The sequence below is a fragment of the Oxyura jamaicensis genome, chromosome Z (genome assembly GCF_011077185.1).
Source record: "Oxyura jamaicensis isolate SHBP4307 breed ruddy duck chromosome Z, BPBGC_Ojam_1.0, whole genome shotgun sequence".
Lineage (NCBI taxonomy): Eukaryota > Metazoa > Chordata > Aves > Anseriformes > Anatidae > Oxyura > Oxyura jamaicensis.
In genome coordinates this window covers 75,624,741-75,647,634 of record NC_048926.1, presented here as the reverse complement: position 1 = coordinate 75,647,634, position 22,894 = coordinate 75,624,741, and the positions used below count along the sequence as shown (strand labels likewise).

Here is a 22,894-nt window from a genome sequence, read left to right as displayed (position 1 = left end):
TGGAGGTGGAAACATTTCACTTTTCCCTGCAGAAGTTGTTCTGTGCACATTTTTATAAACACTCCCCAGGACAAAGACAGGATGAAAATGGCTAGTGCCTTCACCCATTGTCCAAACCAATAAATATTCTACTATTTTGTAATAACTTTTGGGAGGTGCCTGGAAAATAAACGGGTCTTCTTATTTTACCTTTTAATAGGTAACTATATGCATCATCAGGCCATAATTTTGAAAAGCAGATATGTAAAAATTAGAGGACAAAATCTGCTATTCACAGGTACTCAGGTACTTAAGTTAATACTCTGTATTGCCAACTTCTACAAGAAGGACCAAATACCATGTAATTTCAAGACAGAAGCTCTAGCTATAAACACAGAGTTACGTTTAACTGCTAAACATCTCCTGTTCATGCTGGAGAAGATTTCCAAAATGGCAAAAGTTAAAACATAGCCTTTACAGATAAACTGAAAAACTGAAACTTTGTTTTAAATTCCTGGTTGTTAAATAATGTACTACCCTGTCGTAAAATATGCTCACTTTAAGAACAAGATTTCTCCACCTTTGTTTCAGTTCTATTCTCCGTTCTCCGCTGTTTGTTTTGGATCCTTTCTCCTGTTCTTGTGGTCTTTTTTTTCCAGTTGTCTCATCATGTAGCATTTCACCATGGCACGTTTGGACTTCTGCTGATTTACTATGCCTCTGGTATATCATACCTGGATTTTAATGCAGTGAACCTGCTGTTCATTTACACAAAGAAGGACCATTATGTTGGAGCTTTTTTACCCAATACCACTACGTATCTACCTAAAACTGTACTGGACTTCTCTGCTAAATATCAAGGCATATGTGAGAGAAACGTGTCTCTCTTGCTGCCATCCATTATCAAGATGATTTACTTCATCATTCGTTTGTATAGATTTTATTCCCATTTACCGTAAATTTCTTTCAGCTGGATACTTTTGCTTGGAGGTTTTGGAGAACGCTCCTGGGTTGTTTTTTTCCTGTTATTAATTGAAATCTCTCCAGTGTTATTTTTACATTAATCCTATTTGCAGGACTCGGGAAGTGATTGTCCCTCTGTTCTTGGCTCTGGTGAGGCCACACATCGAGTACTGTATTCAGCTTTGGGCCCCTCACTACAAGAAGGACATTGAGGTGCTCAAGCATGTCCAGAGAAGGGCAATGAAACTGGTGAAGGGCCTGGAGCACAAGTCCTGTGAGGAGCGGCTGAGGGAACTGGGGTGGTTTAGTCTGGAGAAGAGGAGGCTCAGGGGAGACCTTATTGCTCTCTACAACTACCTGGAAGGAGCTCGTAGCAAGATGGGGATCAAGCTCTTCTTCCAAGCACCCGGTGGTAAGACAAGGGGAAACAGCCTCAAGTTGCATCAGGGGAGGTTTAGATTGTATATTAGGCTAAATTTCTTTACTGAAAGGGTTGTGTGGCATTGGAATAGGCTGCCCAGGGAAGTGGTTGAGTCCCTGGAGGTCTACAGGAAATTTGTAGATGTAGAACTTAGTAGCATGGTTTAATGGTGGACTTGTCAATATTAGCTTAAAGGTTAGACTAGATGATCTTAGAGGTCTTTTCCAACATGAATAATTCTATGTTTCATGACATTTCTGTCTTCCTTTGCAAACATCTACATTTCTTATTTGTTCTTAAGGCCAATACATAACTAGCTTAGGAAGTACATTTAAAAAGTCAGGAAAAAAACAGGGCTGGCAGTCAGAGGTGCCCAGAAGGTCCCCTAGGACAGTGGCAAGGCAGATGCGGGGCTGGGATTCTATCCTAATTCATGCTGAATATGACAAACCAGCTGAGGGACAACTGAGGAAAGCTCTATTTGTTTGCATTTCAGGAAAGTTACAACAGGCACCCAGAAAGGAGCTTCTTAGAAAGAGTACATTTCTAACATACACTAATTCAAAAATGCAAAGCAACAGTCTTTCAGAATACATAGAGAGTAATAGCTAATACAGGATATCCTCAAAAGCATCTTACAAATTACAAGAAAGATATTCAGGACACAAACATGCCATGTCTGCAACTCCATTTCTGACTCTTCAAAAAGAAGCTAAAATCACAGTTGGCAACAGTTCTGAAATGCAACAGTAATCCATAAATACTCCTTAATTTTCCTGTCATTGCAGAATTAAGCTACTTCCAGCTAACACAGATCTTACCAGGTGTGCTAAATTGATGTCATTATAAGCCATCAGGAAATACCCACAGAGACCTGTAGCAACATTTAGAAGTTTTGTTAAACAGCTGTGTGTTATAATTGATTTGTATTATTTAAAATAGCTAAAGCAAGTTATCTCCGGATGTAGAAAAGGGATGACTGAAGACTCCAGGGAGATTTAACTCACAAGAAAGCCAATCACAGGAACTTCATTTGAGCATTTTAAGATTATTACTAGAGGAAGTGCAATTAAATCATCACCATTTATCAATTATCATTATAAAATACTATGCAACCTTATCATACTAATTTATTTATGAGAAGGTAACTAGTTGGCTTCTGCTTACTGCAGTAAAAATAATCTAGTCAGGAAAAATATCTGAAGACACTTTCCCTGAAAATGAACGTGCCTTTCAAATAATAATCAAAGGTAACAAAAAAAGTTCAAAGTTTTATCTAAAATTTGTTTTTAATTATATTGGTGATATAATTGCCAAATAGCTAACTCTTTGGAGCTCATGCAATGTTTCAGTTCCTGATCTCTGCTATATTTTGCCATATAGAGTATAAGACAAAATATAGTTGTATTACAACTGTATATTGGCATGCTATGCACATTTCATAAAACACATAGAATGTAAGTCCCAAATGCTTGGTTGAACATCCTGGATCTGTGATTTAAAAATGGCAGTAAGAATCTTTTTCCTAATCTGCCAACTCTTGACCTGAAGTCCAAAATCAGTCTTTGTTAAAAGGTAAGTAACGTTATCATTTGACAGTTGTTTGCTCTTTTTTTTTTCCCCAGTGGTGAATTGCTTGTAGAAGTTTTGCTCTGTTTTGGAGCAAAATCCTGAACCTTCTCTCTCTGCTGTTCACATGTAATGAGAGTTCAAGCCTGTTTTGGTGAGTTTGCCCAGTGACTTGCGTTACATGATCTGTGTCCCTGCAGGCAAAGCCTAACCCACATAGCAAAATTGGTCAGCAGAAATGCAGGAGAAGAGAGAGGGAAAAAAAAAAAAAAAAAAAAAAAAAAAAACCTTGGTATTTCAGTTCAGAACCCTGACCCACTTGAGGGCAAAAAAACACTTTTTCTTGCAGACCTAACTCCCGTTTTGATCTGAGCCTTGCAGGCTATTGCTTACTGTAAGTTTTTATTATCTTTTGTAATTCCTTTGAGAATGCTCTGATCTTTACTGCTGTTTTCTATTTGATCTGGCATGTGTATCTCTCAATTTACAAGGGGAAGTGTTTGTTATACCAGCAGTTGTTGGCACTTAAAATACAATACTGTTGGCACTGTTAATTGTGCTGGTGCTTTGCCCCCCCTCTGACTCAGCCAGAAATGTACACACAAAACCATGCACTCCCTTTGTCTTCTTATCTCCTGACTGGATGACCATAAGCCAGTGCATCCTCACTGCCCGGTGCCTCTGTGCTTTCATCTAAAATTAAAACTGTAGACCTCTTAAAGCTGCTTTCCCAGAGGCTCTCTCTCACAGCCATGTGGGAAAGTACATTTTCAATCCAGGAATGCAGCTGGGGTCTTTGGACCCCGTTCAATACTGATGTGAAGCAGGCTAACCTCACTCAAGCCAGCAGAATTCAACAACCTTAAGCCACAGGTACATGGTCTTCAGGGAAATGATGTACATACAAAAGACATAGGGGAGAAAAAAAAAAAAAAAAAAGTAAAGTAATTCCAAATCATTCATGGAGGATCTTACCTTCTCTAGCTTCTACCTGCCAGCAGTTCTAATATTATGCTATCAGCCTGACGCACAATCTGCAGTATTCTGGGAAAAGCAGTTTAACTTGGTCTGCAATTACTTATTTTAATGGAATATCACCTTGATGTTATGTCCAGTAGTGTTTTGCTGTTGTAACTCTGCTAATTTCTCCAAAATGTTTTTCTTTACACCTTAGTTTCTGTCACTGGACTCATGGGCTGAACCACTTCTGTAAAGGTGCCACAGAGACAAGAGGCTCAGCACACCACACATTTTACCAACATAAAACCTGTTCCTGCAAGCCCCTGCGTGCATGTATCTCACACGCTTACTTCCCTAGCTAAAAGATGCAGGCCAGTTTTACTTTACTGTTCCTTAAGAGGCAAATGTAATCTCCAGGTGTGAGTGACCTGCTTTTCCTTTTGGATTCCAACGCTCTGATTTTACACATTTCAAACATATTCTTTATGCTTTATTCTCAGTAGTACTGCATTATGATTTATTACCTACACTATGCTGTGGGTTTTTGCAGTGCTTTACAGACAAATAGAAAGAGACAGTGCTTGCTACAGAGGAGCATGAATGTGGCTTCAGGCCACAGTACAATGTGTAGAAGTGTAGAGAAGGCATAACACCTCTGGAGTGCAGATAGCAGGCTCTCCTATACATTTTTGCAGGTGGGACTGTAAGCTATCCACAAGCCAGAACAGCTCATCTGGGAAATACCTGAGATGTCAGCCCCAAAGGATTCCTAGCATCTGACTGTAGTTAAGAGTTCCTGGTCTCTATCTACCAGCAATAGATTTTCAAATGGATTGAAAGCAAAGTTAATTGAATCCTCTGCCTTTCTATGCAGAAACGGTCATGATTTAGCTCTGAATCTTAAACTTGAGCTATGAATCACAAAACTTTACAATCTGAACTACAAAAGTTTCTTGTGCAGAAAGGGAGTTATCAGCTAATATATTATTTTATTAAATCTGATTTTCTAATCTTCATTCAGTAGTAGACAACCCAGATAATTAATACTTTATTTAAAAGCATCTATTATGGGAGAATCTGCAAACTCACAATTAGAGTTCAGAAATGCACAACAAACATCTGAAAACCAATGCCTGTTAAGTTCTCAGGGAGCTATTATAATACAAATAATAGTCTGTGGCTGAAAAAACATCAACGTTGCTTGTGTTCCGATGATTGAGTGCCATTTACAAATAGGCATCCTGTAATCAAGTTGTATTAGCTGAATTATGGAAACACCTGTAGACCTCAGTTGAGGTTATATTCCTGTTGCACTAGCTGCTCTCATAAGAGACCTGTGTACCTGGAAGCCGCTAAGATCGAGAAGCCAGTGATGGAAGCAGGGAAAGAAAAGAGACATTGGTATCTTCCTCTGATGATAAAAACCTCACACCTGGAGAGTGTCCACTCTTTGTCCAAACTCGTACTGGAGGCCTGGAGCTGAGGGAAGTACCCAGAGTGCACAGCTCAGCTCTGAGCCACATCTCACTCTTCCTGTGCACAAGGCTGTTTTCAAGACAGCCACCATCACAACTCTATGATTAGGACATAAATTGCTGAAATAATCTAGTGACTTTAAGACCACTTCAAATAAAAGTGATTTGAATACCTCTAAAACAAGGCACTGATAACAGAGTTTACTAATCTGCTTCCTCTTGTAAAACATGGTGTTCATTAACCACTGATTCTTAAGTACATTAGTCAGTAACAACATATTATTTGATTGAGAGACTAATTTTCTCTCCTTCAATTCTTGGGATTGCAAGTCTATTTAAAATTGAAAATTACACAGTCTTTTTGGTAATTTGATTAACAGACAATATGTGAAATATTACACTACTATATTTTATGTAAGTAAGTCTATATTTACCAAAATCCACAATTACTTAGAAACTATCAGTTTGCAGGACTGGCTTTTGAAAAGGATTTTAAATGAGAGATATTGTTACACTAAGTCTTAACGTGGTGAACATCTATGTATTCTTCAAAATAGAGGTCTTAAACTGTTGTTGGTAACTGGCTCAACAGCACCTTGGTAAGACTTCTATATATTTTATTTGTGTCTGGGAGAGAAATAAGGCCATTGAGGATTTGGGCGTATATTGCATCCATCAATTTTGTAAAGGACCAGTGGCTTCTCACCTGCTGTGTAATAGTGTCCCAGGGCCCCTCCTGCAGACGTGCCTGGTAGCACACATGAACACTCTTCCATATTTCATCCAGAGTTAGAGGTCTTCCATCTGTGGTAGAGGGGAGGGGGAAAAGCACCCACAGTCAACACTTTTAAGCAGGCTATATCTTTAATAGAGTACAGAAAAAGTAAATCTGAAAATACTGATTATCTGCAGACAGATGGAAAAAAAAAACAAAAGAATGTGACCGAGCTGCTTCTGGCCTCAAAACTCCAGAACAGTAATGCTCAAATCCTGATTGGATGTGTGTATAAAACTAGCCCAAATTCTCAAAACTATCCTATACTTCTCCATCACCTGAGAGGAACAACTCACTTTCCTGGTTGCAAGTTGTAAAGTTAAACTAACTTTGTAAAATAATGCTTGAGTAAGAGAGATAAAAAAACACAGAATAGTAGCATTAACAGTTATTTCATGTAAATACATGTAATTCATAGTGAGAGAATGGAAAAAATGCAAGGAATAAAATTATGCAGTCAAAAGTTCACTGCCCTTTGGTAACTTAGAGGACTTTTTTTTTTTCCTTGAGACATATTTTGAGACATTAAGACATTTTTTTTCTTGAGCCACATTGTCACAGCACGTTTCAGTGGTGATGTTAGAATTATGCCAAGATATTACCACTTTGAAAATAACCATGTCATTTTTTTTCTGAATATTTGTTTTTGACAAATAGCAATAGGATATTTTGATATACTTTCAATAAGTCGCTTCATCTTAGCATCTATTAGGTGTCAGAGACCATTATCCTGTGATAACTAGTTTTATTCTACTGACATTTTCATGTCTGTAAAATGAACAAGATTTATTCATCCAATTAACATTTGAATGCCATGTTTAGATGTAAGTTAAAAACAGCTGCCTACAGTCTCTGTTTTATCTTATCTTCTGTATGCATTGAAAAAAACTGCACCAAGTTCTGCCCTTACTTAAGCACCATATAACAGAAGCATTAAGATGTGCGGCAAATGAAGTATCTGTGAAGGCAACAGAATATTAAGTAGATATGTTATGCCATCCTCAGGAACATGAGACTTGCTAGACCTGCATCCCCCCTGTCCTGTGATGGCAGATACCAAAGTTGTTCTGGCGGTAGTCTAACACTTGCTAAGAAATTTGTTACTAGAGAGTGAGTGAAGTTTAGAAGGAAATACTTATGTTCAGATCATCTGTGTACAAACAATACAAAATACCATAGATACTTGCAATTTTCTGTTTTCTATACAACCTGCAAAGGCAATTCAGAGTGAGTGTAAATGCAAAATCTAAAACAATATACATTCAAATGAAAAAATTGATTTACCACTCTAGATTTTGTTCTGTACATCTCTGTGAATTTTTATAGGAACACTCAAGCAAATTGACATAGAATGGATTATTCTGACCCTAATCATCTCATTTATAGAAATTATCAAATATAGGATCAAGGATTAATCACATTGTTAAAAATTACCTGAGTTTCGCATTTACCTCATTTGTCTTATTACTTCGTGTATGAAAAGCAGCATACCATCCATTGTATTTCAGTATAGAATTGTTTTCATTTCAGATAAAAATACATATAAACTAAAACCAGAAGTTTTACATCACACTAGAGTGAGATCACAGTCAGTAATACACTTCAGTAGTTAATATAAACTAATTGCAGTGTTTCACATAGGAACAAAAATTGATCTGGGCATTCTGATCAGACATATATTGAAATATTCTTGGATTTAAACCTCCCTACATTTTGGAATTTCTGCACAATTATATTTCACTAAGCTTTAAATGAGTATGAAGTCATATTTTTTTTTTTTTTGCTGTTGTTTTGTTTTTAGTAAGTAAGACTTCATATATACTCCCAAGTATTGTATTCCTATAAATTCTCATCTAATTGACTAGCTCAGTTTCCTAGAAGATGGGAAGACAGATACGGCAGGAAAGAATAACTTATCAATACTTAAAATGGACATGAGGTTTAGCTTCACAGCTGGGAACTGTAAGACCCTTGCAAAAAGACAGGTGATTAATGGGCAGTTTTCCCCTTGCCTTTTGCAGGATGAAGACCTCAAAGTCTGTCATTTTCCCTCTGAATGAAACAAAATAAACAAAACGAAACTAAATAAAATAAAAGCTACACTAAGATCCCAAATGACTGATAGAAGTACTAGTCTGTTAGATAGCAGCTGGAAGTGAAGCAGAGTTTGGAGTTGTAGTCAGCTTTGGTTTTCCTCCTGTTTCTTTATCAAAAGGTAAGTATGGATGATAAAACTCATCTCAGGTAATATGACTGGAGGTGTGTTATATGTTTTAAATGTCCTCATTCATGTGTTTTTGTTTACTTCTTTATCATATAATCACAGAATGGTTTGGGCTGGAAAGGAACTTAAAGATTAACTAGTTACAACCTCCTGCCATGGACAGGGACACCTCCCACCAGACGAGGTTGCTCAAAGTCCCATCCAACCTGGACTGGAACGTTGCCAGGGATGGGACATCCACAACTTCTCTGGGCAAGCTGGTCCAGAGCCTCACCACCTTCAGAATAAATAATTTATTCCTCATATCTAATCTAAATCTATGCTCTGCTATCTTAAAACCATTCTCCCTTGCCCTACCCCTACATCCCCTGACACAGAGTCCCTCTTCAGCTTTTCTGTAGCCCCTTTAGGCACTGGTAGGCTGCTGTGAGGTCTCTCCAGGGCCTTCTCTAGGCTGAACAACCCCAACTCCCTCAGCCTGTCTTCACAGGAGACTTGCTCCAGCCCCCTGAGCATCCTTGTGGCCCCCTTCTTGACTCGCTCTAACAGGTCCCCGACCTTCGTATGCTGGGGTCCCAGAGCTGAGCACAGGCTCCAGGTGGGGTCTCACAAGAGCAGAGCAGAGGGGGACAATCCCCTCCCTCGCCCTGCTGGCTGTGCTGCTTTTGGTGCAGCCCAGGGTACGGCTGGCTTTCTGGGCTGCAAACACACATTGAATCATTTAGGTTGATATAACTGAAGCCATGTTAATCCCAATCTCCTAGCTTGGCACAAAACACGCTTCTGTATTCTTTGGGCACTTTCAGACCACTTTTTCCAGGGCTGCCAACATTCATGTGTTTAGCAGCCCCGCTACACGTCCCTGCAACCCACTGAGACCTCCCGCATCCAGCTGGGCTGACAGAGCGGCCTGTAATTGTTGCTGCTAGCAACAAGGGGCCACGGCGGCACCCGCTGAGCCAGGCAGCCGCTCTGCGTCTTGTTGCGCCGCTTCCTGTCACGGAGCTGAGCTCCCCACGTACAGCCAGAAAAAGAAGGCGACGGCAGCAGCGAGCAAAGAGAAATGGCAGGAGAGGAAGGCACAGGCATCAGTTTCACCCTACAATGTATTTATCCATCATCCACACAGGGTGACGCAGATGCTGAGGTGTCTGCAGCTCATCCCAAGCCCTGTCCCAGGTATAGCTGGGAGCAGGTGTGTTAACAGACAAAAAAAAATTGTGGTTATATGTATGCTTTGTATAATTCACCTCATTAAATAATCACATCAATTGCCACAGAGAGTAAAAGGAAATTTCTACCACACAGCAGTCGGTAGCTGCCTGTGGGTCATGCCAGATTTACCGTACCCTTGACAGGCCACAAGCCTGGCACGCAACACATTATCCACTCGTCAGTGCCAGGACTAAATGCAGACTCTGATGCACAAGAAGGGACAAAAGAGCCTGGGAGACAACCAGATGAGATATTTTTTAAGAGAAAGAAGCTGACGGATAATAGTCAAGAACTCCTAAATACTGGTTCTGCTTCTGCAGCTCACTAACTATGGGCTTGAATCAATCAGTTCACCTGCCTAACAGTCAGCCAAGAATAACTACAGCATTCCTATCAGAAACTCTGATTTTTATTATTTAAACTGCCTTGATAGTAACAAACACTTCTTCAAAAGACTTGTTGAAGGTCCAGTTGGGGATAACTTGTTTTTATCACCAGAAGTAAGAAATAGTTAAAAAGCAGATTTTCTTTTAATAAAATTTTGTGTATTTCCAAAACAATGACACAGTCCTTTCTCATACAAGGTCTTAAGAAGAGACATTTTTTTCTGAGAAAGGAGAGTGTGCTTTTGACTTCAGCGAGTAAGTCTGATTTCTGGAAAGTGCGTCCATCAGGCCCAGTACTGTTATGAACACAGAAAGTCATGCCTTCAGGGTTGGAGGAAGTTACATTATCTTCCAAGCTGTCTCTCTCTAACTACTGATTAGCATGCCTTTTATTGGCAGGGATCTATCTATATTGTCAGAAAGCTAAACACATTTTGAGCAGCTCAACTTGAAAACCCCCTTTCTTCACTCTTTTCTAGGTGAGCTGGGGTGCAGTCTGTGTTGACTCCCATTACTCCTGCTCTTTCTTTTTGGTGCTTAGTCAGTATTCACGAATCTTCCTCTACCTTTGCAGGAAAAAGAAGCAGCAAAGTGTGAGACAAGCCCCTTCTTTTCTTGACATACATGGTGTTTCCTGAATGATACTTGTGCCCACCTGTGATTTTGTTGCTGCTACCTCACTGTCAATGCAAGAGATGTTTTTATGTATGGCTTTAGATGATGACAATTCAGGAAAAAACTGAAGTTCCTTCACATCTTAAAGATTAAGAAAAGGGGGAATACTCTGCTGATTAAAGAAAGCTTACTGGACCTAGCCCAGCCCATCTGGCTGATGCCAGCACTGAAGGGGAAGGCTAATTGCCTACACCATCTGTCTCTAAGAGGGCTAATTGCTGACATCAGATCTCAGCAAGGGGTTCATGCATTTCTTCAGCTACCTCTTTGGTAATCTTGGAAGCCAGAAAAAGAAAGAAGGGTTCCTGCTTTTCAAAGGTATAGCATACATAAAACTAATATTGGAGAAAGGACACCTAGTTCTCTGACGCTCTGAAATACTGAGGACCACTGTCTGGACTTCAGAAGGTCTGAATTTAGGGATATATGCCACATGGGAAGTATCATGAACTGGTGAAAAATGTTTCTTAGATGTATATATGTATCCTAAAAATATCTTCTTGTATCCTGTAATGTTCCCAAGCATCTTTCCAGACAGTCATCACATTTAATCATTTTCAGCTGAAGTATTTGTCCTTCCACAGAACAAAATCTTCCCTGTAAATCTATCCCCAGAGACTACCAAAAGTTTAGATACCTTTCAAAATGTTTTAGTCCTATTGCAATTAAAATTTCAAGCCATTACCTTGTTACTACCTTCCATACCAAACTTCTTCTGACAAAAAAGAAAAAAGAGGTTCAAAGATGAATTCCAGAAAATAACTCATCCAATTTAAACAGCAGCAAGGATAAGGTTACAATCCAGCTTTTGTCTTTCTGCTGGAAGAACTGACCTGCAATGTTTAAGCACAACTGCTAGCAGAAAGGAGTGAAAACCAGATGTCCTCACTGACACAAGCTCCTGAAGATGCTTACCCTGCTGGAGAGGATGGGAAAAACTCCACAGCAACCCTTTCAGAAGCCTTTTTTCTAGGAGGGACTGCTGGAGACAAGCAGTCAGTGAAAAATGGACTTACATATGGAGGGAGAAAGGAGGGATTTAATTGTTCTAGAAGTTTTTAACGTCTATTTGGAATAGTGCAGATTTGGACAGGCTGGCACCGGTTGCTATCATAACATACAAAGTGAGGAAGTGAATTGCATTGCAAAACAAGCAAAACTACTTAGTCAGGTTGAACAGAAGAATTATTATTTCCTAGGCAGGCCTCGAGTTATAATGGCCACTTAACATAGTGCCAGAGAGCAAGCAGAGTTTTAAATTCAACCTCCATGCTTTGCTGCTGGGGAAGACAAAACAGGGCAGGCCTGTGGAAACACTGGAAGGATTATAGCTCACCTTCACCTCTTGCAACATGCTCTAATTAACATGAGGATCAGTATGGACAGGATTCAAGTGGAACCATGAGCAGCTCGCAAGAGACTTGTGAAGAATCTATTTTGTTAGTTAATCTGAAAACAATAAGAGGAATTTAGAGTGAGAAATCCATGCAGGTCTCAGAAGAAGATTCTTCCCTGAAAATTTCAGATATGGAATGCAGTGAGTATTTCTAGTTGTCTGAGAAACAAGGTGAGGAGCCTATCACAGGAAGACTATGACCTTTCTCAGGAAAAAATCTCAGGGCTTTACCTAGAATTTCCTTCATATTAGGCTCAGGGCAAAACAAAAGATATTTCTCTGAGAGAGCTCAGGTGATTGTGATTGATGTTTGCATGTTTCTGAAAAACCCCATGTTGGTGCCTTCAGATAGTACTGCATAGGCAGGTAAATTATTTGCAGTGATGACAGATTTTGCTGTTTTCAAAAATAAACTATCCAGAACTAAAATCAGAGAATAATAGCTGAAAATATTATTGGAGAAGTACTTATTTGCCAGTATTTTGTATCCTTCTCTCTTCAAGAGTCAGAGAATGTTATATGTTAAAAGAAGCGTTAAATGTGAAAGAGAGTCCAGGTAACTTCAGGAATTATCTCAAAATTCTCTCTTGTTTTCCATTGTGAAAGGTTCCCAAAAAGCATTTTAAAACATAATCTCACTTGCAGGAGCAATTACATATTTGTACTGCAAGGGGAGCTGTTGGCACATAATACTATGGTTGTGCATTAGATCATCCACTAGCTTCTGTAATATCCACTTCCAGATATAAGGAGTCATGTTTCAACACCTCCGATTCCCTGATGCTGACAAGCTAAACAACTTGTTTTGTCTCTGGGAGCTCTTCTCTGGTGATTAACTGCTTATGGTGAATACTAATTATATGAAAGTACAGTACAGTAGAAATAGTGTCCTATTTCCTCTACCTGCAGCATCTCCATCTCTTCTGTAGAGACTATACACTATTAGTTCAGCAAAAAACAAGATTTTTCAGGACCACAAATAGGTTAATCTGTCTCTTACAGCAAAACTTTCTTCACCGTTCTGTCTACACGTAAGTTTAAAGGCAAAACACTGCACATTTCTAAATGCCTGTAATCATTCTAGAAATAAATTTGCAGCAGGATGTGTGCAAATGAGTTCTGTTGGTGGTAAAGATAGAGCAATGTCCCCAATTCCCCATGTCCCAGTTTGAAAATTTACCCCAGATTATCCATTCCTGAAACTGCACCTCTGACTAAAATCTTTTCACCAGGGAGTCTATGAGAATTTGTTCCTCAATTTTAAATCTAAAGTGCCTTTTAAAATGCTAACACTGCAAAATTAGAAACCATTAAACAATATAAGGCAGAGAGTGATTAAATCTACCAAACACATTCAAAGCATCTTAAGCTACTTTTTAATTAAAAAGAAAAAAAAAGATATCTCTGGCAACAGTCAGACATCTTTATCTAGATAAAGTTAGGAGATTATTCAAAACACAAAAGATGCTGATGCTACCATGCAGGAGACTGAAGAAATGACTTGAAGATTTCAGTCCCTCAGCCCTTGGTACGCAGTCTTCGGGCAGAGAGGAACAGAGCACAGCCAGTGCTGCAGTGTGATCACTCTATGTTTGCTGATTAAATAAGTGACACTAACAGTGGCCTTGGAGGGAGGCTCTGTGTTCCTCCTTCCTTCCTGACAGGATGGTGAGTAAAATCACAGTAGCTGTAGCAATTGAGTAATGGGTAACAAGATGTACGTTTTAGGAGGAAAAAAAGATCAGTTAGTGTTTCAAGAACCAGTTTTAATAGATGGAAGAAGGCAATACCTTATTATTGTAATTATTTTTTAAGCGGCTGATTACAACACAAAACAACATACACTTTTAAAGGTTCATTTACACCCCTGCCTTGTGGCTCAAAGTCAGGCTTCAAAGAAGCAGACACAGTTCTGCTGAAGCACTGTAATTCTCTCCACTTATTTCATAGTCAAATTCAAACCTGCAGCTTTAAGGTTTTTGTATTCATTTAAAGGAAAGAACAAGAAAAATGATCAGCAGTTTTAGTCAACCACAGGCAAGATGCCAGGAGCCAAAGATCAGCCTCCTTCAGGCTGAGATGATATCATCTACTCCAAGGTCCTGAAGCTCTGTGTCTGGAGTATTATAAAATTTACTGGTGAACAGTTTCATCTCTTACTTTCTTATTACATACGATCATTATTATTTTGTTTCTCTGTTTAATATAAAATCTGTGTTTTTTATATCTGTGGCATCTGACATTTTTTTATTCATCACTTTGTCTAACAGAAGATTGGTCTTACCTAAAAAGCAAGCCCTAAAATAAAGCACGGGTACTTGGTAGCTGCCGGAGTACAAGACATGGTATTCATAGCGAACCACTTCTTCTGTTGTTGCACAAACTCCAGCTACTTGAGAATCATCCAAAGATTCCTAAAACAATAAACATGAACACAACAATATATCAACTTTTGTATTTTTATCAAGAGGAAGTTAATTACAACTGCTCTAATTAATAAACATATAGAATAGAAAAAACAGTGATCACCACTTTAACAGCACTATTCTATTATTACAAAAAGAATTTTAATGAGCAAGAAAATCACAGCAGTCCAAAACCTACAAAGACATCTTACACACTTATTTTTACACTCTGTGAACTATGTGTAAGCATTTGCAGAACCGAGGTCTTTCTAAGTGCAGGCTGCTTTTGTAAACAAAAGAAAAAAGCAAAAGCTCTCTAAAATCTTTATGGCAGAATACCTGTACAATAAGCTAACTACAGCTGCATCTCTTCTGATTAACATTACTATAAGCCATTTTAAAAGTGTATCCTTAAATAATGTGGTTTTGCGTACCAAAGGACAAATCAACAGTATCCACCAAAAATTCCCTGCTCTACCTTCTCTAAAGGCTTTTTGCAAAAGGCTGTTTTTGACTATAATACTTCTAAAAGCTAAGACATTTTTCCTCCTGTTACTGTATATTTCAGGTGTAAAGTAATTAATGTATGTTGTAGACTTGAAATAAATATAAAGAGATTGAGATATTGCACTGAGATATTCCCCAGCTGGCACATAGATCTCTTAACATGTTTATCATTTTGTTAATTTCATAATAATATTCAAATGGTGCTAAACACCCAGTTGTTTTGACTTTTCTAAAAATCGACAATTTTCAACATTTCTCAATTCTCAACATTTCTGAAAATTAAATTACTAATGCCACTAAGATTAAATGGTAGAACAGACTTTCCAAGAAGACACTACGGGTGTGGACTTGTTTGGTTTTCAAACCCCCAAATTTACATGCATGAACTAAGCAACCATAATGCCCCATAGGTTGGGCGTGCACTTCACAAGTTTATTATTGCCAACCAACTGTGAATATTGGTTTACTGTCTCTCCCCAAGCAAAATGAAAAAGACTGAACAGAAAAGAAGAACCAGCATCCTTTGAATGCCATACTGGTTTAACACACGAGAAATTTAAAGCCATTTATTTTTATCTCACACCAATAACTCAGCCATCAATCAATCCATGAAGAGATATAACACCGGTTAAACTATAATGGTAATGACACATAAAATACTTTAAGGTGTTTTTGATAGTCCACATAAAAGGTATTTTGCCCAAATTTAGCATTTTAGACAACCAGATACTGTTGAAGCACATGGATAGAAGATCATGAATAAAGAGCCCAGATCATGAGAAGCAACAGACCAAGGTACTGTAAATACAATTTTGGACATTAAATGAGAAAATCACAGATGGTCATGGAGTAGAAGGCTTATGGGAGGTTCTAGACAGTTGCAGCAATGCTTGATTTTAGCTTATCAGTAAAAAGATATCTAAAGTACCAAAATGGAACAGTAAAGAAAATCCCCTCCGTGTTAACCTAGTTTTAAAAAAATGTATGTGAAAGAAAACACATTAGAACGAACAATGTTGACTGCTGTATCTGACTTCATGGGCCAGGTAAAGTTAGTTATGCCGTGCCCAGTTCCCCAGTTCCTATAAAACAGTGTAGCAGACTAAGAAAGCAAAGTCTTTTCTTCTTCCCTCATGTTGGAACATCTGATCAGATGTCAAATACAGAAGAATACCATTAAAAATATATATATTTATCTCTTGAGGAAAAGAGAGATTCTCTAAAGTAAACAACTTTCTTTAAATTGATCTGTTTTCAGTGCTTTAGTGTGAATAGTAAAAGAAAGAACACCGGCTGCAGGTGGTAAAAAACAAAAAAAAATCAAAAAACAAATAGGGTCTCAAGTATATAGGGGTGGGAAAGAGAAAGAGTTCCAGAATGGAACCTAGATTAAAATTTAAAAAACTCTCTCAGATCAGCCTTCTGGAATCAAAATCTTGCTGCTTTACAGACATTAATGCTTCATTAGGTATTATGCTTAGTCACTAGCTTACCTTGCCCTAAATATACTTCTGGAAATGGCAGGACTACCTGGCTATGTATTAGATGTTGTTGTTCTACCAAAAAAAAATGCTGTCTGTATACACATACTTCTCTCTCCTGTTTTGTGTATGTAAATGACTCTAAACCCTCACATAAATACTAATATCTAATTTGTGATAATTTTAGACTGAATGATAAAGGAGTCTTATTCTTTATTACCTGCAAATACCTAGGAAAAGAAGTAACTTAAAACTCAAATACGCAAAAATTAAATTCTCAAAAGCTGTATACCCCTAGGGAAAACATGTTTTGTAAATACCCTATTTAATATCTCAGAAAGTCATAAATTAAGCTAAGAATAACTTTGTCATCAAGAATTCAGCTTGCTGGGTTAGCAAGGATTTCAGCTGGTAAGCAACTTCTGTCTTCATTTTCTGGATTAGGAAAAGGAAAGCAAAGGAGCCAGTCAGTTCTCCTAATTTCATTGTTGCTTGATATGGCCAGTGAGAAAACTCTCAAGAGAATTTCTGCCATTACCAGAAGGATATTAGACTGTGGGCTACTTACCAAAACATCCTATTACTTCCAGAGAAAGCTGATTTTCTCCAGAAGTGGCCTTCCCAGAAGACGTACACAGTTCGATGGCAGGAGAGGCAGCCGACAAGGGAAGAAGGCTGTATAAACAGCTTTACTCTAAACAAATTACTGTTTTGGAGAGCAGAATATTTGTGGACACATTCATTTTGCATTATCCTGGGGTTCGCTGACTGATAGTTTAAGCAGTGTCTGAAGTCAAGCACTCAGCTGAATGCAAAGCTTGAAGAAGCTTTGAAACTGACACTCTTCTGCTCGGTTACAAGATGGACTTTGGTCTATTATGAAGTTTCTATGCTTATTCAAAAACAGTTTCTGATAATCAGATCTCCTTCTACTTCTAGTGACAAGTGGGAGCACTCTATTTGCGATCTGCATAGAAAGACAGATAGCTGAATCCTTCTCAGGGCTATTTCTAATCCCCTTTCCTTTCAATAAACAGCAGTGGCAAGACTTTTTACATAAAAAAATACAGCACGGATGTGTAATCCTGTACTTTACCGCCTCTGTATGTATGATGCATAGGATTTATGCAGGGAAAGTACATTTTGGAGCCGAAAAGTTCTGATGGTATCTATTTTGCTGATGATATGAACTTTGCTGATGATATGAATAAAGCGAGCACAGTCACTTAGGCAATCTTTGGAACATCTAAAAATTATGCATGGCTGTAAAAAGCCATGGAACCCCACAGAGTACTGTATCAACCTAAAAGAAGTCATCTCGTTTTCAGTCTTTAACCAACTACTGATAAAGCCACAAACATAAAATGCAAGTGTAACTTATTAAAAAAAAAAAAAAATCTTGATTTTCATTTGCTATTTTTTTCAAGTAATTGTTCTATTTTCTTCTCTCAAGTATACTGTTGTATAGATATTCTAGATATTTTATTTAGATTATATAGATATTCTAACAATAACAATACTGAAATCAATTTTTATATTGAGATTGAACAACTGATATAAAATATTCATACCTGTACATGCATAACAAATTCATAATTTTGCTTAGATCTTGTAAAGACAAAATAAACATGCTTGAGTAAATAAAAGAAGTTTATTATAAAATATAAACACCTCAGAATGTGTTTAGATTTAAATTGCAATCCTTAAAATGCTATGAAATAATTTTATTTCTCAATTTTGTGTTTCTGCATAGTAATTTGCTTGCATGGTTGCCATGCTTCATGTTAAAGCTGTGAATCGAGGACTCACCGACTGTTTCCTAAACAAATTGGGAAGTTGTCATCAGAAAGCATCTGCTACTCTGTTGCTCTCATGTAAAATCATTCTTGTGTTATCATAATGGACTATTGAGCAGATGTTTAAAAGCAATGTATCTATTATAAAAAGATAGGCAGCAACCACCTAATTAATTATATTAGTTCCGTCATAAATGAATTATCACTAATTTTAATTGATATAAAATTGTTCTCAACCTTTAAGTACCCCCTAAACAAATTAAGTTGATTTGTTCCTTTTTAAATGCTGAATTATTTAAATCAATAGATCAGAAGTGATGTAGCATGTCACTCTGAAACAAAATAAGGTAATTTATTTTTTTTTTCCTTCTGATGAAGATGACAAGTTAAAACCTCAAGGTTACAAGTTAATTTGAGAGCAGGGGAGAGGTACAGGCCTGCTTTGATCTTCTTCAGCAGTAGCTGCGCTCTGCAGGCGGCAGGAAGGTACGGGTGTAGGCAAGGTTACTTTTGGAGGAAGAGCTCCACTGGAAAGGGAAGGCCCAGGGGAGTGACAGGGTACGCTGGGAAGGGGCAGGATCACCTGATGGAAAGGGGATTCTCCTCTGCTGACATTACACCAAGCGTTTCCCTCTCTCCACCTCACACACAGGCTTTCCTTATCAGCCCAAACTCCCTGCACCTCAAGTCTTTTTCTGGGGACAAGAAGTGGTCTGAACAGCAGCAGGCACATCATTTCTCCTGGATATCATCCGTTCACTGCTGCCTTTCTCCCAATTCCCATGTTCCTCATCTCTTTTTTTGGCGCCTTGACCTCTGCTTCCTCCTGCTCCAGGCGAGCCTCCTGGGAAATAAATGCTCCTGCAGGAGGTCGGCAGGATGGGGCCACGAGCCGGAAGGGGAGGAAGAGGTGACGCAGGCACCGCAACTGGTACTGGTAGTCCCATTACGAGGGGAAAAAGGGAGATCAGTCCAGATCAGTAAGCAAATTTGATTTCATCACCTAGAATACATTCACACTCAATTCCGTTTTGGCCTCTGAACTTGAGAATTAATGTATCATGTACATACTCCTTCAGACATTCCTCCCCTGTGGTGTTCCTCTCTCTCCAAAAACGACAGTGAGCTCCCATGTCAAGCACAAGAGCTTTCCCGGAGCAGCTCCCCTCCCAGTTCAACACTTTCCCTTTGGCAAATGCAGAGATCTGAACATGAAAACTGAATGGCAGGACAGCACTCATCAGATAGAATTAAAACAGCGCTTAATGTGGAGGGTGCGGCAGCATGGTGAGATTGTATCTGCGCTCTTTATTCTTCCTCCTGGGTGTTCTCCACTTTTATTTGGACTGTGCCTCACGTCTTTGCCTGCAGCCCCCGCTGTGCTAGTCTCTGCAGGTCATTCTGCTGCTGGTTTTTGTCCCTCTGGTGCAGGCTCTCAAGGCATCATCCCCTGCCTCGTGCAGACCTCGACTCCCTGCAGCTGAGCCTCCCTTCCCCTGCCACGCCAAAAACCCGGTGCAAAGTCACAGCAGCCGGCGAGGCCCGCGAGGAGGCTCGGAGCCCGGGGCTGCAGTCCCCCGGCAGCCATTACGGACCCTCGCCACAAGCTGGTGATGATGGCAGGAGACACAGCTGGGATGACTGAGCGAAGGCTGAACTGCAAATGAGCCGAGCGCCTGGATTCGAGTCTCAAAATGAACCATGAACCATTATGTGGAAATTGCAAGGCGGCCTATAAAATGCAAAAAATCCCCTTGCAAAAATAAACATCTTGAGGATGAAAAAAAAAAAAAAAAAAAAAAAAAAAAAAAAAAAAAACTTGTAAGAACCTCAAAACCCTCCTAGCACATGCTTTCTATTTTAACACAGTAAGAGAATTTCAGTTTGTATTAAGTGATTGCCAGCATTTTCCTTTCCCTATTAAATACTCATACTATGCTACAACTTAGAGGCCCTAATCACTCTTGGCCCACTGTATCACGGCCTGTAAAAACTCAAAAATGTGGACATCTTCCTGAATAATTTAACTGCAAGATGAATGGTATACAAATGTCTTTGCCACCAGTTTCAGCTTTTTCATATACATAAATAAATTGCTCTTTTATCTTAACTATATATGAGGAATCCAACAATCTCTGCATGTTTTCCAGTGTGGCCATCATTAGTGACAGATGAAGCAATGCAAGGATGACAGAAGAGATTTGAAAAATTACAAACTTACCTTATGGATTTATATTTTTATGCTGCTACAAGATCCTCCTTACTATCTTGGGTTTGTTCAAACTAGCAAAGTGAAGAACCTGGTTAAATACTGCCCCTCAATAACAGAAAGAAAGTGGCCCTTAAATCAGTCAGTGATGTTACTAAGCACCAAGTCCAAAGAGCCTTGTTCTGGAAGACACAGCTTCCTTGAAAAGCCACTAAGCCACCTATGGAAAGCCCAAGCATATGTTGAGGTAAACACTAAATGGATTCCTACAGGTACGTGGATCCCTTAAATAAGTCATTTTACCACGGAAAATCTCCTAACTACAAGTCAGCACCCTGACACTGGTAACGGTAAAGAATTCAGTGATTATTAGAATGATTTTCTCCCAGAAAACACAGGCTACTAACAAAAAAAACAGCCTTTTGTCATTCAAGGCATACCAAAAGAACAAAACCAACACTTCCACCCCAAAAAGATGCAGCACATAAAATTTTAGTAGTCCCTCATGCATTAACAATTGCTTCTAATGGTTGGAAATTAGATTTGTCTTTTGATTGCTTTAAAACTGTTATCACAAGTGAAAGCAAAATCTATTCAAGTGAAAGAAGCAATGGACCATGAAAACAGAACAGTTGTGATTTCTTTTTTTTTTATCTTCATATGAAGGTGGTGAATTCTTTCAAAATCAACTCTTCATTCTTCCTCTGTTGTCACATGTAAAATGCAGAATTTGGTGGTCCTCCTCCTCCCCCCAAAGAGATATTGTCTTCTTTTTTATGTACTAAGTACAAGGACCCATTCGGAACAGGGCTTAGGTGCTGGAACAGTATGGCAGAAAAATCCCTTCTTGTGGAAATTACAGCTAACAGTGAAGCTAGGAAGCAAGGCGAGTCAGCCAGGAGAGGGGAGAAGGCCAAATTCGACCATGGAACGATGGGCTGACTAACCCCAACAGTTCCTAAAACTTCTAAGAAGGAAGCATAGGGCCCAAATACAGGAAGCACTAGAGCTGACGCTGAGAGCGAGGCATGGCCATGTAGTTCATGGCATGAGCAACAACGCTTTTGCAGGGACCCCAGGCACATAGCAGGCTGAGAGAAGATTCTGCGGGACCAAATTTTGGCCAGAGCTGCCATGTGCAGCCATGTCCTTCAGTGGATGTCACCTCTACAGATTTACATATGTCAGTTTTACTATTCTAAGACAAACAAGAAAATTGCATTCAATAGAAAATTTGGGAATATTATACCCACACTTGCATAAAAATACTTGCAGAACATGCCAGTTTTCCACAGTACAACCACATGAGAACAAACTACAAACATGCACACGTATACATATATATACACACACAGAGGTGAGTTTCAAGGTTCATGAAAAACAGATCAGGTAGGTATGACTATACATGGCTGCACAGTTAGTTTGCAACAATTATTAGAGTATACAGAAAGTGTAAAGCTGACGCATGGACTAAGTTGTGTATCATTGAATTTTATCCAGAAAATAAAAAATAAAAAAAAATGCAGCATTTTTTCCATTACTTATGTTATTATCTTACATTTGTACAAATTGTGAAAAGTTATTTCTATAATGCTAAGCACTATTGCATAAGATTATTGCTTTTTTTTTTTTTTTTTTGTCTTGGACTTAAGAGCTTCCAGGATTGGGCTCTACACTTCATAATAATATGCTTTATCATAGGCCAAAAAAAAAAGGAAAAAAATATTGGGATATTAGAAGAGAAAGGTAACAGTTCAGCTGTATTTTAGGTCAGTTTTATCTTTTTAGAACACGGATTATTATTTCTGTATTGAGAATCTCAGCAGCAACCCAGTTTTGGCCACACTTAATTCAATAGGGAGACTGACAGCAAATTCCTACAGCTCTTTACTTTACAGAAGACAAACTCAAATCCTCATTAATTTCTCAGATGGGAAACTGCATGAAAATGGTGCCAAGGCTGACAGTGTTTAGCAGTAATTCAAGTGAAAACGTTGCAGACAGAAATGCTCAAATTGTCACAAAATCTGGCATTATAAAAACATGAAATTTGAAGTTACAGGTTGTAATTAAAAGTGGCTGCATGGGAAATGGAGATGGTGCAGTTCAGATGCCTGGTGCTGTGCTACAACCCCAAGGTAGCCACAGTGGGGCCAGGACAAGTGTTTCGGGCGATGCCAGCTCTGATGTCCGCCCTCCACATCATAAGAAGAAGGCACAACTGGGCCGCTCGAACTGCCAGTGAGAGGTAAACCGTTTCCGTCACACCGCTCACTGCAATCAGGGTAATTCATGGCTGCATGCTGCCTAGATGGAAAAGGAAATACTGTCTGATTTCCTTTATGTCTGTCAGAATGATGCAACCTAAAAGTTACCTGAGATGCTATTATTAAGCTTGGCCATAACCTATACTACACAATCACAACAATTAGAAACCATAACCATAAACAACATAGCT

General features: G+C 38.8%; 1 protein-coding gene across 3 annotated transcripts in view; it reads right to left on the bottom strand.

The window, feature by feature from the left end:
• Positions 1–22,894, bottom strand: part of ATG10 (autophagy related 10) — an 81,614-nt gene that overhangs the window by 16,193 nt on the left and 42,527 nt on the right. For all 3 annotated transcript variants that reach the window (XM_035310312.1, XM_035310314.1, XM_035310313.1), the window contains exons 4-5: positions 14,323–14,452; positions 6,074–6,171 (exon numbers count right to left, since the gene is read on the bottom strand). In XM_035310312.1, the coding sequence (XP_035166203.1) occupies positions 6,074–6,171; positions 14,323–14,452 (228 nt within the window). The remainder of the gene's footprint in view (positions 1–6,073; positions 6,172–14,322; positions 14,453–22,894) is intronic.